Genomic DNA, 14529 nt, shown 5'->3' with positions numbered 1-14529 from the left:
TTTTTTTCTTGTTATAAGCAGAAATTTGTAATGGAAAATATAATGTTGAAAATGCAACAAGTTTTGTGTTTAATATGTATAGCGTACCAAATAATGAATGCCTTATCTGAGTGAAGATTACATTTATCTTGTTTTTAAGATTTTTTTTACACTTAAATACATATTTTTCATTCATTTATTAGATGCTTATATCCTAATCACAATGTACCCTACAGTCTTTTTTATCATTATGTACATTTCTTGGGAACTGAACCCATTACTAGCTCCATGATTTAGCTATTGGTTGCAAGTTTAAACCCACGTGTGCCAATACATGAACCAGCATTGTTCAGGGTTCCCATGGGTTCTTGAAATCCTTGAAAGTTTGTGAATCTGGGGGGGATTCAAGGCCCTGGGAAGTGTTTGAAAATATACATACATAGATACAGGTCATTGAAAGTGCTTGAATCTATTTTATGCAAGAATTTTTTTGGAAAAAATCCATATTATTCCCTGTGTAGTGTAGGATATTATCATAAAAATTTTAGACTTTTTAAGCACACACGCTAAACTGTTCGCTTTAAGTGCTTATATCTTCTGTATGCGAATGTTGATTCTTACCAAAATGCTTTTTTGCATAGTTGTGTTTGACACATGAAAACGTCTTGTGTTACGTATGTAACTGTTGTTCCCTGAGAAGGGAACGAGATGCTGCGTCTCCCTTGCCATACTTCCTGAGTCCCTGTAACGCCTTCTTTGGCAATATTTCAAATAGCGAGATACTTCCTGACTCCCGCGTCACCCTGTCTTTGTCGTTAAGCCTCACCATTGGTTGAATTTGATATATGCATTCAGACGCACTTACCCCTGGAGGCGTCGCCAAAGTGGCACCGCAGTGACGCAGCGCGAGTTCCCTTGAAAGGGAACTGTAACAATGTATCTTTAAAGGTAACACGATGTAACCTCACTTGAAATGTGTCCCCACATTTAGTCCTTGAATTTGAGGGTATTGGACCTGGAAAGTCCTTGAAAGATTGTTGAATTTGAAGTTAACTAAGGTGTGGGAACCCTGATTATCGTGCCCTCTTTGCTTCAGGGTACTATCATTGTCCCAAACATCACCCAGGGTAATTAAATTTTTAAAAGTAATATAAACAAACTTGGGTACAAGTTATGTAGGAATAATAAAGATACAACCTTTTACAACCAGATACACCCCACAAAAACAATGGGCAAAAATAAACAAAAGTCAGTCATAGTTGGTCGTAACACCACAAGACATTGTGGTGACCAATTACCAAAGTCACCTGAATGTCTGCATGTTGCTATACGTGATCCAGTAGCTCAGCTGGTGATTTGTCATGGGTTTGAATCCCAAGGAACATGCAAACACATACAATGAATGCAGTGTCACTTCGGATAAAAGTGTTTCCAAGTGCATACTATTTATACTGAATAAATATCCATACTATAAATATTACTTTGAAACACATCCATTCAATCTTCAAACGTATCTCTTGGGAAGGCTGGATCCTATCCCGGATTTTTTGGCTCGTTGCTTTTCCAATTACAATAAAATTCATAAATGAGATATTTTGCTACCCATACCCTCAGGTTGGTTTCTTCATTGTATTGGACACGCATTACCTGTACATCATCACATGGGTTAAAGCAATATGTGTTTTTCCTGGCAGAGTTGATGATTGAAGTGATATAAGAAAGCAAATATACCCTTGGCTTGCAAATCCTTGACGTAGATTAGTGTGTGTACACACGGTAAAGTTTTAAAAACTTGTTTTCATTGTTGGCCTATGTGCTTGAGTTTCATAGCTTGTTAGAACAAGATCCCTTTCATCACTTCTCGTCACATCTCCCCTCACGTCTTTTCTTCAATTAAATTTTTTTTTATTTGATAGGTCTTCTGTGATGTGTTGGTTGTGTGTCAACTGTAAAATCTGTCAGTCTGTAAAATAATTTAAAACAAAATAAAGGATAGTATGTGTTTTGGAAATGTTCATTTTTAAAAACTTCATTAGAGCTCCATGTTTGGTACAGGTCTTCTCATGGTATCTTCAGGTTGTTATGTTTGAGTCTTTATTGTGACTGACGTCCTTTTAATGAATGTTACACATTGCAAAAACAATCATTGAATCTATGTTTGTGCCTGTCCGTACTAGTGATAGTTTCTTTGTAGGTGTTCTCTTAAACTACTTCATGAGGTGGATTTTGGGATACTTTTTTAACTGAATTAAAGGAGTTCCCATTTATGCTGTATGCTTGTTGACACTTTTTCTTTTATCAACAAAAATAGTTTAACAGTAATTCAAGACATTTAAAAAGAAAAAGCTGCTTAAGTGTGTCTACACTTTTGTGGTACTGTAGATTTACTGGTACTAAATATATGAAGAGCACAGATCCAAAACCGGCTAAGTGCATCTAGCTTGATTTCTTGAAATTCTTGGCATTTTTTATCAAACTCTTAATGGATTCTGCCTGGTAAAATTTTTATTTTTGAATGGCCAGAGGGCGGGATTAAGTGGATTTGATGCAAAAGTATTTGATTAACGTATAGTATGCGTCAAGAGCATACTTTTTTTTTTTGATAGAGATGGCTTTTAGAGGCTTTTGCATATGAACCTTTCTTATACAGTATATATTATATGTGTGTGTGTGTGAGGGTAGCTGCATTATGGCACTATCTTTAAAATAGTGCCTTTGAATATGTGTTTTTATTTAATGCATTGACATTATTTCCACTGAAACAGGAAGTTGGGGCGGGACATATTGAGTGTCTCTTTCTCCTTTTAAATAGCCAATAGTGTTTCGTTTTCCCTCCGGGCCTGGAATTTGATGAGTACAGAGTGACGTCTGAATCATACATTTATATATTTTGAATGCTTAGTGCATTAAAGTCATGTCGGATATCGTATTTACGAGGTAAATGCACATGAACGACAACACAAAGTTTTAAACATGAGTGGGAAACTCATGTTACGAGTTTCGAGTTGGGGGTGTGTCCTGATGACAGTAGCTGCGTTTCCATTACCCTTTAAATTGCATAAATTGACCTTTCCAATTATAAATTCGATTTTGCAAAAACTCCCATATATCGCAAAACGTTTTTATGCTTGCATGAGGTGTTTTTTTTAGGCAATTCGGAAAAGGTGTATTTCGCAAAACTACAATGGAAATTTATTAGCATTTTCTGGTCACCTGGTGTAAGTAAGTTACTTAATTAATTGTTTGAAGATGATACAATAATGTTTGAATACACTCCTACATCTCTTTTGATATAATAATATACTATTACCTTCAAGGAACACCTATACGTCACCTATCCTAAGTGTAAGGGGCTTTCCCTGGCATTAATGTTTGGATAATACTTGTACGCCTCCTTTGTTTAAAAATAATGTCTAGTGCGGTGGATGTGATATAAGTGAACATACCAATATCAGTCGACGTGATGTTTGGAATGACTTATTGCGAGAGTCACATATCAGTCACATATAATCAATTAATGGAAATGCCGTCATTTCGCAATAGTTTTTTGGTCAACATTTAGTATATATAAGTTTTGCGCAAATCTGCAATTTATAATGAAGCTACCGTATTTTTCGGTCTATAAGCCGCATTTTTTTCATATCTTGGTTGATGCGTCTTATAGTCAGGTGCGCCTTGTAAGTCAGTATGAATTAATTTTGACATTTATAAGGCAAGAGACAACATTACCGTCTACAGCCGTGAGAGTCCGCCATATGCTGCTTCTGTATTTATGTAATTCAATGGATTCAGTGATGCGGAATGACGAGTCTGCGAACTTCACGCTAGTTGGCTTGTTCGGTTAATTTAGCCTATTCAAACTTCCAGATAAGTTCTGTATGCTATTGTTTATCGTTTAAATAACTGATAATATTACTTTAATGTACAGACATCTATTCAGCCTGCTGTTCTGTCTGTTATTGTTTGAATAACTTGCCTTTCCAGATTAAATGTCTGTTCTTCGCCTTGAATGTTGTAAAATAATTTTCTAAATAAACACGATGTTTAGTCCACTGTGACTTATATATGTTATTTTGTCTTAATGACGCATTTTTGAATGATGCGGCTTACACTCCGGTGCGGCTTATAGACTGGAAAATACGGTAGTGACTTCGTAAACACGACTTATCAACTCGTAAATCAAGCACACTAGTTTATCGATATCACAAAGTGTAACATACAGTATTTGATTTAATGGGCAACATTTGACAAGCCACACAAGGGGTCGCTTTGTGACGATGTGTACCATGTTAATAAAACATTCACTTAGAGGTAATTTATCATCTTATTGATTTAAGTCAGAGTTGCAATTTCGCACTAAAAGAATATGCGTCTGTCATTCGCCTCTGCACATTTAACCTCTGACCTCTTGTGCAGCAGCCACCAAATTCCCTCCGGAGGTGCAGCAGTTCTGAGTCACACTTAAAGAGCCAGATTCCAAACTGTGTGCTTTTACTTGTTTTGTACATAAATCGCATGTCTCTGCCTGTCCCCACAACTAACCTCATTCATTCAAGAGCTTGTCAGGGAATTTACATGCAGTAATAAGAATGGCACAGATTCAGATGTCATAAATGTGTGTGTAATCTCAACCAGTCAGTATGACTTTTATTGGCTGATGATGATATGTAGAGAGCATGGTGGCTTATGGACTATATATAAATAGAAATGTACAGTATATGGTCTATGGTGTGTGTATGTATAGCAGTATAGTGTATGTGCATTGTGCATGTATACATAACCTTTGACTTGCATTGTTTAAACAATCTCTCTCTCTCTCTCTGATCCTATACTTGAACACTGATCTCTGTGTGATATTATGAGGGAATAATCACACAGATTAATTCTCAAATGAGCTCTTAATTGGTTTAAGCCCCCAGGCATGAACAGCAGAGCTTTATTCAATCCTCCACCACCCAGAGAGACGCGTCCCAGCATGCATTCATTCTGCTTTTCTTTCTCAGAGTTTCTCCATGTGCCATGTGTTATTCCAGGGACACGATAAGACCGGAGCTCCCAGGGGCCAGTATTATTTTATCACACTGTATTGGTGTCTCTCTATAAAACATTTTCCCTCTCTTCTTTTTCTCACGTGCAGAAATAGATTTCCTTTGGGTTGTAGTGTTGAATTTCTGTATCACATTACTTAATTTGATATTTTACTGTTCAGCTAGACTTGTATGTCTTATGTCTATTATTCAACCTTCAAAAACTCCTCAACATGACGGTAACGCAGAATCTTGGCACGGTCTATTTAAATTATTGCTATTGCTAAACTAAACTATTGCTTACCATGACAGATGTTGACCTGAAGGGTAAGGCTAAAGGACGTGAATTTATGCTCATATTCACTTAAGCGCCCCTTGTGGCCACCCTGAGAATGCAACGCATACTTGAATTATGAAATGAACTCAAATTTCAGTATGCAATGACGCACTAATTTGAACTTGCATAGCTTAGTTGCCTTAGCATAGCTAAATAATAAACACCCAAAAGGATTTGGATGCAGTTATCCATAAATAATTGTTTTGCAACATGAATTGTCATGCCTGCATTGGAATTTGTGTCTCGATTAAGGGAACCTGGCTTATGTCATTCTCTTTCTCTCTCGCACGCTTTGTCTCTCACTCTCTCTTACTCTGTGGGTCAATAGGGACAGTTTTTGAGGGTTGCCAAGAGTTGACCAAATCCCTCCAAACAGGATTAGAGGCAGCGTTAACAAGATTAGAAAGGGCCACCACTATGCCTCTGCACCAGACCCCTATGCACATACAAACTCACACCCCTTTCCACTGCCCAATGAGCCAAGAGGGAACAAAAGCCTCTGAAGTCCAGCTGCAAGGTCAAAATCAAGACACGTTTTGTCGGTCCAGTAGCTCAGTCGTAAACTCCATCCTTAACTTATACCCCGTCGCCTTTTTTAAAAAGTTGCTCGCCAGCATATTTGTGATTTTCACAAATGCCTTCCAGGAAAATTTTCTTCTATAAATATATAAACATACAATATATCAAAAAAATAACAGACCCTCTGCTTTTAAACAAACAAACAGACAAGCAAAATGGAAAAAAGTTTCATCCTATCTTCATTTGTTCTCTTTTTATGATCTCTCAAGTACGGGTAGCTTTATTCAAAGATACCAAATTTTATGCAAAAGGCTGAAATAATTGCATTTTTCAGAACGATGATCAAAACATACAATTTTGTTAGTTGATGCTTCAGTTATTTATAAATTGGGTAAGAGAGCCACCTAGTGGATAATAGCAGAATTATAGATTACTGTAAAAACTCATCAGGGAAGCATCATTGGCAGCGAAACATTTTCTCTTAATTGACAAGATAACTCGTAAATGGCGGGGACAGAGTTAAAATACCTCCCTGGATCTAAAGTCAAACAATCCCACCCGTTACAGCGTGAGGAGGTAGTCACTTCAATTTGACAGAAGGCAGGAGTTAGATCGAATCATCATACAACAAACAAAGTGGAAAGAACAGATGTGACTTTTTTGGATGAGAAGGTGGAGATGACACAAGATTAAGTTTGCTTCATCAGCGATGCTACTCTGAAAGTTTATGTTGGCTGCAAACAAACAATCTATCGATGGCAATATTAGATAAAAAAGCAATAGCTGTTAACCATACGAAGTGATTGCCACAAATAAAGCATTCATCTACATAACGTGCTATTAAACTTTATACAAAATATTTGTAAAAAACATCAATATGAGTCTTATGCTGCGTTCGAAACCACCTACTTCCATACTATATAGTACGTGAAAAGCAGTAGGCGAGGCGAGTAGTATGTCTGAATACATAGTATTCGAAAAACAGTATGCGAAAAGTACCCAGATGACCTACTACTATCGCCGGTTAGATTTTGCAGTGTGTATACGATGGACACTTCACTATCCCATGATGCCTCGGGAGAGAAGTTATCCAACGAAGAAGAGTAGGTATGCGGCTGTTTTCGCGCTGGAATGACATGACGTGATGACGACGTATGTCACGTGTAGTACGGCGGATGTAGTATGTCTGAATCTCATTCATACTACCAGGATTCATACTATACAGTACCTACTGTTTATGTACAGTATGCGGTTTCAGACGCAGCCTTAGTTTAGATTTATTTATTTTTTATTATTCATAGATATTATTTATATAGTTTATTGCATAATTTAGCCATTTATCTTTGCCCTACTTATTGTTTTATTACTAGGGCTGTCAAAATTAACATGTTAATAACGCATTAACGTAAATTTATTTTAACTACACAATTTTTATTAACGTGCGATTAATGCAACGCGCAATTTCTGTTTGACCCTTGGCCTAGCACGTTGTTGGATAAATTAAGACGCAGCCTTAAGGGCTCGTTATAGTTGTGCGTAGGTTCCGCATTGGTTTTCATTTATACTTTTGCGTTGTCATCCGCGTTGAGGTGCAAACACACACGCAGGCCGCTGGTAGGCAGTAGCCACGCTTGTAACCACAGTAGCAGCGCGAATGTCAAAGAAGAAGAAGCTTAGCAAGTTAACCCACAAACGAAGAAGAAACAGCAACTTGTTGTGTATAATTTGAGAAGACCCGCAATGATGGAAGTTAATAAACAGCGACTTTTGATGCAGTTTGAGTTAAATCACTTCTCAACTTGGCTCATCTTTGTTTTCACCGTCACATACGGAAATACCTATGACGCAGTTTTTTATATATTATATATTTTTTATATATTAATTTCTGTAAATTAGTTTAAACTGTTTCAGTGAATCAGTTTAGCAATTAATATGCACCATAACTCGAGGCATTCTCAGTAGCATGGCATTTTTTTATGTATTAAAATGCTTTAGTCATATTTGTAGGGAAGTATTAGTTTATTGCAACATAATGGAGCATACAGCATAACACATATTAAAAAATATATAATATGTTTCAAATATCATTCTTTCCTCTCTATGTTGTTGTGTGTATACAAATTTGTAGAAAACACGACTCAACTAGATTTTCACTTACATTAAATGATAATTAAATACTGAAAGATATTATGATATTTTATACAAATCGTTCCTTTGCCCTTCCCAGTTTTGCATAACTAAATGCGATATAAAGACTTGTCCACATCTCTGTCAACTGAGCGAAAATGAAATGAAACAAAAGATGAGAAAAACTGCAGACTAAACAAAAACTGTGCGCAGGATATCATTTGAGATGTCATTGTTCAGCGCTACAAAAGCAAACAGGGGAGGCGTTTAATGTGGACAAATTCTCCAGAGGGAAATACAACACCACTCGCTGTCAGAATGAAGGAATGGGGGAGGATTCAACCCTCGGTTTCTTCAACAGTATTTGTGAAGTGTGGAGAGCGTTGGCAAAATTTCTGGCCACCACTGACCCCAGCGCAGAAAATAGCTCTCAGGCAAAGAAAGACGAGAGGGGGAGGATGAATGGGGGTCTGCGAAAAGCTAAAAATAACTTAAGCGGCTACAGCAATCTTTACAGCGGAGAACGTTTTACGCACGAGGGGGAATAAGGAAAAGTTGTGAAGAAAGGAGGGACAAAAATGACAACAAGCTACATATAAAGTTACAAAGTCAGTGATTTTAAGTTTCATAGGTGCTGGCGTCTTACAGAGACTTGCAATACTGTTAAACTTTTTTATTATTACCATAAAGTCTTGTCAGAATATCAGCAGTTTTATAAGAACTGCCTGCTGAAATCTTGCTCATGTTGACTGTTTTTAAGCTGAATGTTTGATGGTTGGTGGATGCGCATTCCTATATGTTTCCTATTGGAGAATGGCTGACCTCTAGTCCTTTTGTTGCTGTAAGTGTGAACATCACATGAAACATGAAGACACTGTCTGATCATCAAAGGGCTAACACTGATTTATTCACATTTAAAAGCCATACCTTTCAATAAATTGTGTAATTTTCTCAATGACCAGTTTTCGACAACCCCCACTTGTAGAATGTTTCTTCTAGCATGAGGTCTTAAGAAGACCACATATTTTTATTGGAGCTCATTTAGGATTTATTGATTTATTTTGTTTTCATTCATGAAATACTGTAGCTGTACCACTCACACGGGGGCTCATGCGGGTGGGCAACAGATTGACCAACTTGACTGCAAAATATATTGTCGTGGACTGTAAGCCTGCGATTTTACTGGGATTAAATTTGAAGATATGGCCACTTTGTGTCCTGTTTTTGTATGTTTATTTGTTTGGCATATATCATATAGGCTGAGTCTAGAGACACTTAAAGGGTTTGTTGTTGGTTTTGGCCAGGGGCAGGACATGAGTGCAGGAAGTTTGTGAGACTATAGGAGCATTGTGTATATGCATTAAAGTTTGTCTGTTTATAACACTATACTCTGAACTATACTCTAGTCTTTACATAAAACAGAAGCCTTTTGTTTTAATGCTTTCCAGTTCTTTTTCCTGCAGGCATATTATGTTTGTAGCTGTTTTATGATTTTTTTAAAGATGTAGTTACTAGTTAGTAGGTTTTTAAGCTGATATGCAAGCTCTTTGATGACTGTAACTGTTAAAAAAAATTCTAGATAAAGTAATACCACATATGTTGCCTTTGTTATATTACTTGCAGTAATTAGGTATATTATTGTTTATTATAAAATGGTTAGTTCCAATCCTTGATTCTGATTGGTCAATAGGTGTGCTTTATTCATGATAAAACACTGCTATGACCGCTTCACCCAACGGTTCTATTTAATATCACTTTGCCCTTAGCAACACTCTTAGCAACACATAAACATATAATGAGACAAAATCTGAGAACAGTTTGTTGTTTTTATTTGAGCTTTCGTGTTATTTTTTCTAGCTGAAGGAATGCTTTTATTGATTTAACTTCATGAAAGTTGCACTAATATTTTTTTACTTTAATATTGTGTGGTAACCGTTTTATAAAAGCAATAAGGTACTCGAGGCAAGTGCTGCATCGTGAATAAGCAACGGCCGAAGGGGTTGCAGGCACTCCGCTTCGCTTCGTGCCTAACAACGCCCTTCAGCCGTTACCCATTCACGACACAGCACAGCCTCTCGTACCTTATTGCTTACATAGAGAATCAAATAAATAAGCACAACAAATATTTCTTCTGCAAAGAGATATTTAATATACCTTTTAAAAGCTTTATGCCTCTTAAAGTAATGAAAAGAAAACACTTTACAGTCTTTACTGTATGAATTAAATATACACACATTTGTATGAAGTACAACTGTTCTTCAGTAAAGAGGAGAGAGTAATTTTACTGAGATATGAATTAGGTTACTGTAGCTTTAATACGGAAGAGAGATCGCTCTGTTCACATGCACTGATGACAGGCTGCTGCTGCTGCTGTGTGCGCGCGCGCTGCGGGTGCACGCAGCAGGCAAGAGCACGCAGCAGGCAAGAGCACGCAGCAGACAAGAGCAGCTGTGAGGAAAATTTAAGTTTAAATGATCAAAACGCATGCAAATAATAAACTTTTGGCATGAGGATGCAGTTGTCCGCGATAGATATGTGTTGTATACGCTGTTTGATGAGGATGTGAAGATGGGTCGCGCTGTTGACCGGAGGGCATCCTCATCGAAAATACACATCTCTGTAAAGGCAAAGAGAGAAATCCAATCTGCACGTCGCACATGAGCAACAACAAAAATTGTCTCTAATTGCAGCCGCATTCAGGATCTCTATGATGACAAAAGTAAACAGAAAGTTCTGTTCATGAGATTGGCAGATTTAGCGAGCACCGATCGAGTCATTTAATGCCGATTGTCGGCCGATACCAATCGGTTGCCGATCGATCAGATTATCCCTAGTAGTTATGTATGCAGCGTGACAGTAAAAGAATTATAGTTAAGGCTTTTTAGCAAATAAAAAATAACCTTAGAAGCGAGAAGGTCATATAGGGGACACACACACACTAGCGTTCCCTCACATTCAAACGGCCAGCCTTGCAAGGTATACTTCATACACATTGCGACAAATTACATACTACATACTTCTGACCTGTGAGTACAAAGTATGCACGGTTACAATCCAGTGGTGCACATATAGTATGTGCATACTTTTCTGATGACGAATTTTGGGACCCTTGCGTATGCGTTAAAAGGGAAGTACACTTAAGCCTTAAGGGTGCACTCATTATCCAAACCAAACCATGCCCAAAGCCTGGTCTGTTTGACTAGTGTGATTTGGTTAATTGCGTCTGGCCCGCTTGCAACTTACAGAGTGTGGTTCAGCTGCGCGACAGTCATTAAAGCAACACTATGTAGTCGACTTTTAAATAACGTCTCTAAAAGAGTGGTAACTCTTTATTGGACGAATTCTACTGCTGCTTCAACCTCCTAGCGGCTAAAACCACACTCTGTAAGTTGGATGGTTGGGTAGGAGCACACAGCCCTGCAGAAGAGGCACGGTTGCGCTTTTCAACCAAATGGGGGAGACGTAAGCCAATCTTCATGGAGAACTAAATGGTGTTGCTTTAACTTGATCCCTTAAAACATCCCTAGTTTTGCATCCCTTCATCCCGTAAAAATCTTCTGATGTGCGCAGAACGGTTACATGAATGTCTGAGCGGTGCAAGTGATAGATTGTCTAAGCAATATGATGAGAGGGATGCGTGTCATCGCGTCCCAAACAACTCAAAATTGAAGCCCGAAACTTAACGTTGTGATGGGCTCCAGTGTTGAAAGGGAGAGAGAGAGAGTTTACTTCCTGTTTTCTTTAAACAGTCGCATCCTAATGACAAAAGCAAGCTCGGGCACGATTCAAGGCAATTGTGCGTAATATGAGTGCGCTCTAAAACTAAGTAACTAGCAAGTTACATTTTTCCCGGCATATTTATTTTATATTGGTTGCTTAAGGTGACAGTTTGAGTCTTAGGCCTTTTTAAGGGTGGGATTTGGATGAATTTCTTTGAAAGTTGAAACATTAATATTTGTTTACTTGGAGATGATGACCGAAATTAGATTATGCCCTTTTATTATTCATTTTCTTGTTTTTGATATTAGTGTGTGCACATGGGCTTGTGTATTTACTCTAGTTTGTATCAGTACACAGGACCTGTCCCGGCAGACCGCGAGTCTCCGATGGTGCGGAGCGAGACGTCCCCCAGCCGGGCCCAGCATCCCTCCCCCACACAGAAACCCAACACTTGCTGCTTCTGCTGGTGCTGCTGCTGTAGCTGCTCATGGTACGAGCCACACTCGCCTGTCTCTGTCTGCACATGGTACATTCTCAATTCACTTCATATCTGCTCGGAAACTTGACCAAGTTCAGAGGACCCAAAAAGCACGTTGACACTGAAGCTAGACATCAAAATTGATAACAAACCAAGTGGCATCTGCAAACAAATGCTGATAGAACTTTGTATTAAACTGATTTCATCTTTCCTAACCATTTAACAGCTAGTTCAAGTTGCCCCAATGGTGTTTGGGTGGATGTAGGAAGTTAAATTTATATTTATGCATTTGATAGATGTTTTAATCCAAAGCAACATAGGGTATGTTTCCAAAACAACAACGTACTTAAAATGCGTTGAAGCGTTCTGTTTACAGACAACAGTGCGTCAACATAGTCTACACTGTAAAAAAATGATTTCATCTTAAAAAGTAAGTTACCTGGTTGCCTTAAAATTGAGTTGACTTTTTGTATACATTTTAATTAATAACTATTTTAAGGCAACCAGGTAACTTACATTAAGTTGAACCAACAAATAATTCTTCACATTTTTCACATGGTTCTGTAAAAAAAGACAAAAAGGGTAACGCATGCTAGGCCAGTAGTTGAAGATGTCAGAAAATGTCTAAACGCGTAATACGCATGTATGTAATGTGACCATTTTTACAAATGTGCGTTTTTGTAGTTTACACGGAGAGGATAATAATTGTTTTTAAAAACTTGCACTTTAAAACCCGTTTTCAAAAATATGCATTTTCAGGCCCCCAAAACATTGTCGTCATGTAAATAAATGGCCAAAATTCATAAACCTTTTTAAGTTTCTAGGTGAAAACGGTGTTGTGTAACCCCCCCCCCCACAGTGCATTAATATTATACATTTTATAAGCCTGTTTGTTCCCTGGGAATCGAACCCATGACCTTTGTGCTACTAACGCAATGCTCTGCCAGTTTACACAAGTAGGGAAATTATTCATCGGGATTAATCGCGAACAAAATAAAAGTATGTTTTTGCATAATATTTCTGTGTGTTTTGTTTGTTATTATTATGTATATTTAAACTGAAACACACACATGTATACATTTCAGAAATGTTTTATTTATATATTTTTTATTTATTTATATTTAATATAGATAAAAAATATAAATAAATATATATACACATTTAAATGTTTCTTAAATACAAACATGAATGTGTGTGTATATTTATATATACATACATAATAAATACACACAGCACACCCTCATATATTACGCAAAAACTCACTTTAATTTTGTATACAATTAATCGCGATTAATCGTTGCCCACTACAATCTGCTGTAGTTCATCACATTAACTATTCACTGTAAAACCTAACAGTTAAGTTAAAGGCGGAGTCCACGATGTTTGAAAAACGCTTTGGAAAAGGAGACGGGCAGACTACCAAAACACACTTATAGCCAATCAGCAGTAAGGAGCGTGTCTACTACCCGTCATCGTTGCCTGGGTTGCGTATGTGTGGGGTGAATCTATCAACAGAAGGTCCAGATTCTATTGAGGTAGGGGCGTGTTTGTTTAGGTGATTTTAAATATCAACATTGGCTTTCAAACATCGTGGACTCCGCCTTTAACTCAAACCATTTAAGGAAACCGGTTGCCTTAAACCATTTAAGTTTTAAAACACATAAATTTGAGTACTGTGAACTTGAGTCATGTGCAATTATACACTTATATTTAAGTAGTGTGAACTTAAATATAAGTGCATAACTGAACTGCATATGACTCAATTTGTTTAAGTTCACAGTACTCAAATGTATGTGGTTTAATGCAACCGGTTTACTTAAAGGGTTTGAGTTGAGTTAACTTTAAGGTTTTACAGTGTTGTCATTCAGTATATCTATCAGAATAGTATATATCGGAAGAGTGCACCGCCGAATATTTGAAACCCTGCATACGCTATACGAGTAGGTCACACATGCGTGTACAGGAGAATTTAGTATGTAGCCCATTTTGTTGCAATGCGCATGCTTCAAACGTCTATGTACAGGTATGAGTCAAATAAACTATGCTTTGCAAGGCTGTGCGTTCTAACCCGTGCACGTACGTTCATGTACATGTAAAAAAAGATTGTACTCCAGGCTTTAGTAAATGTTTCTGGTCTTATTTTTTTTCATAATTACTCACGGAAATGTGATTTTTACCTATAAAACAAGTTTTCTTTTCCCTTGACATAAACAAGGCTCTTTGGGAAGGGCAAATAATATTAACCAATAACATCAGTCTTCCTTTTCACAAGACAATCAAATCTCAATACATATACACAGACATTATTGCATTATCACTCCATATTTTGTTTCACATCTACC

General features: G+C 37.4%; 1 protein-coding gene across 6 annotated transcripts in view; it reads left to right on the top strand.

The window, feature by feature from the left end:
- Nucleotides 1–14529, top strand: part of rgs19 (regulator of G protein signaling 19) — a 46983-nt gene that overhangs the window by 26339 nt on the left and 6115 nt on the right. For 4 of the 6 annotated variants that reach the window (XM_055188553.2, XM_055188552.2, XM_055188556.2 and 1 more), the window contains one exon: nucleotides 12060–12199. In XM_055188553.2, the coding sequence (XP_055044528.1) occupies nucleotides 12060–12199 (140 nt within the window). Of the gene's footprint in view, nucleotides 1–8309; nucleotides 8598–8749; nucleotides 8831–12059; nucleotides 12200–14529 lie in introns of those variants that run through there. The other 2 variants (XM_073875040.1, XM_055188557.2) reach the window with 2 other exon arrangements.

This window comes from Misgurnus anguillicaudatus, chromosome 13, assembly GCF_027580225.2.
Source record: "Misgurnus anguillicaudatus chromosome 13, ASM2758022v2, whole genome shotgun sequence".
NCBI lineage: Eukaryota > Metazoa > Chordata > Actinopteri > Cypriniformes > Cobitidae > Misgurnus > Misgurnus anguillicaudatus.
Note: the sequence above shows the minus strand (reverse complement) of the source record. Positions and strands in the feature narration are given on the sequence as shown.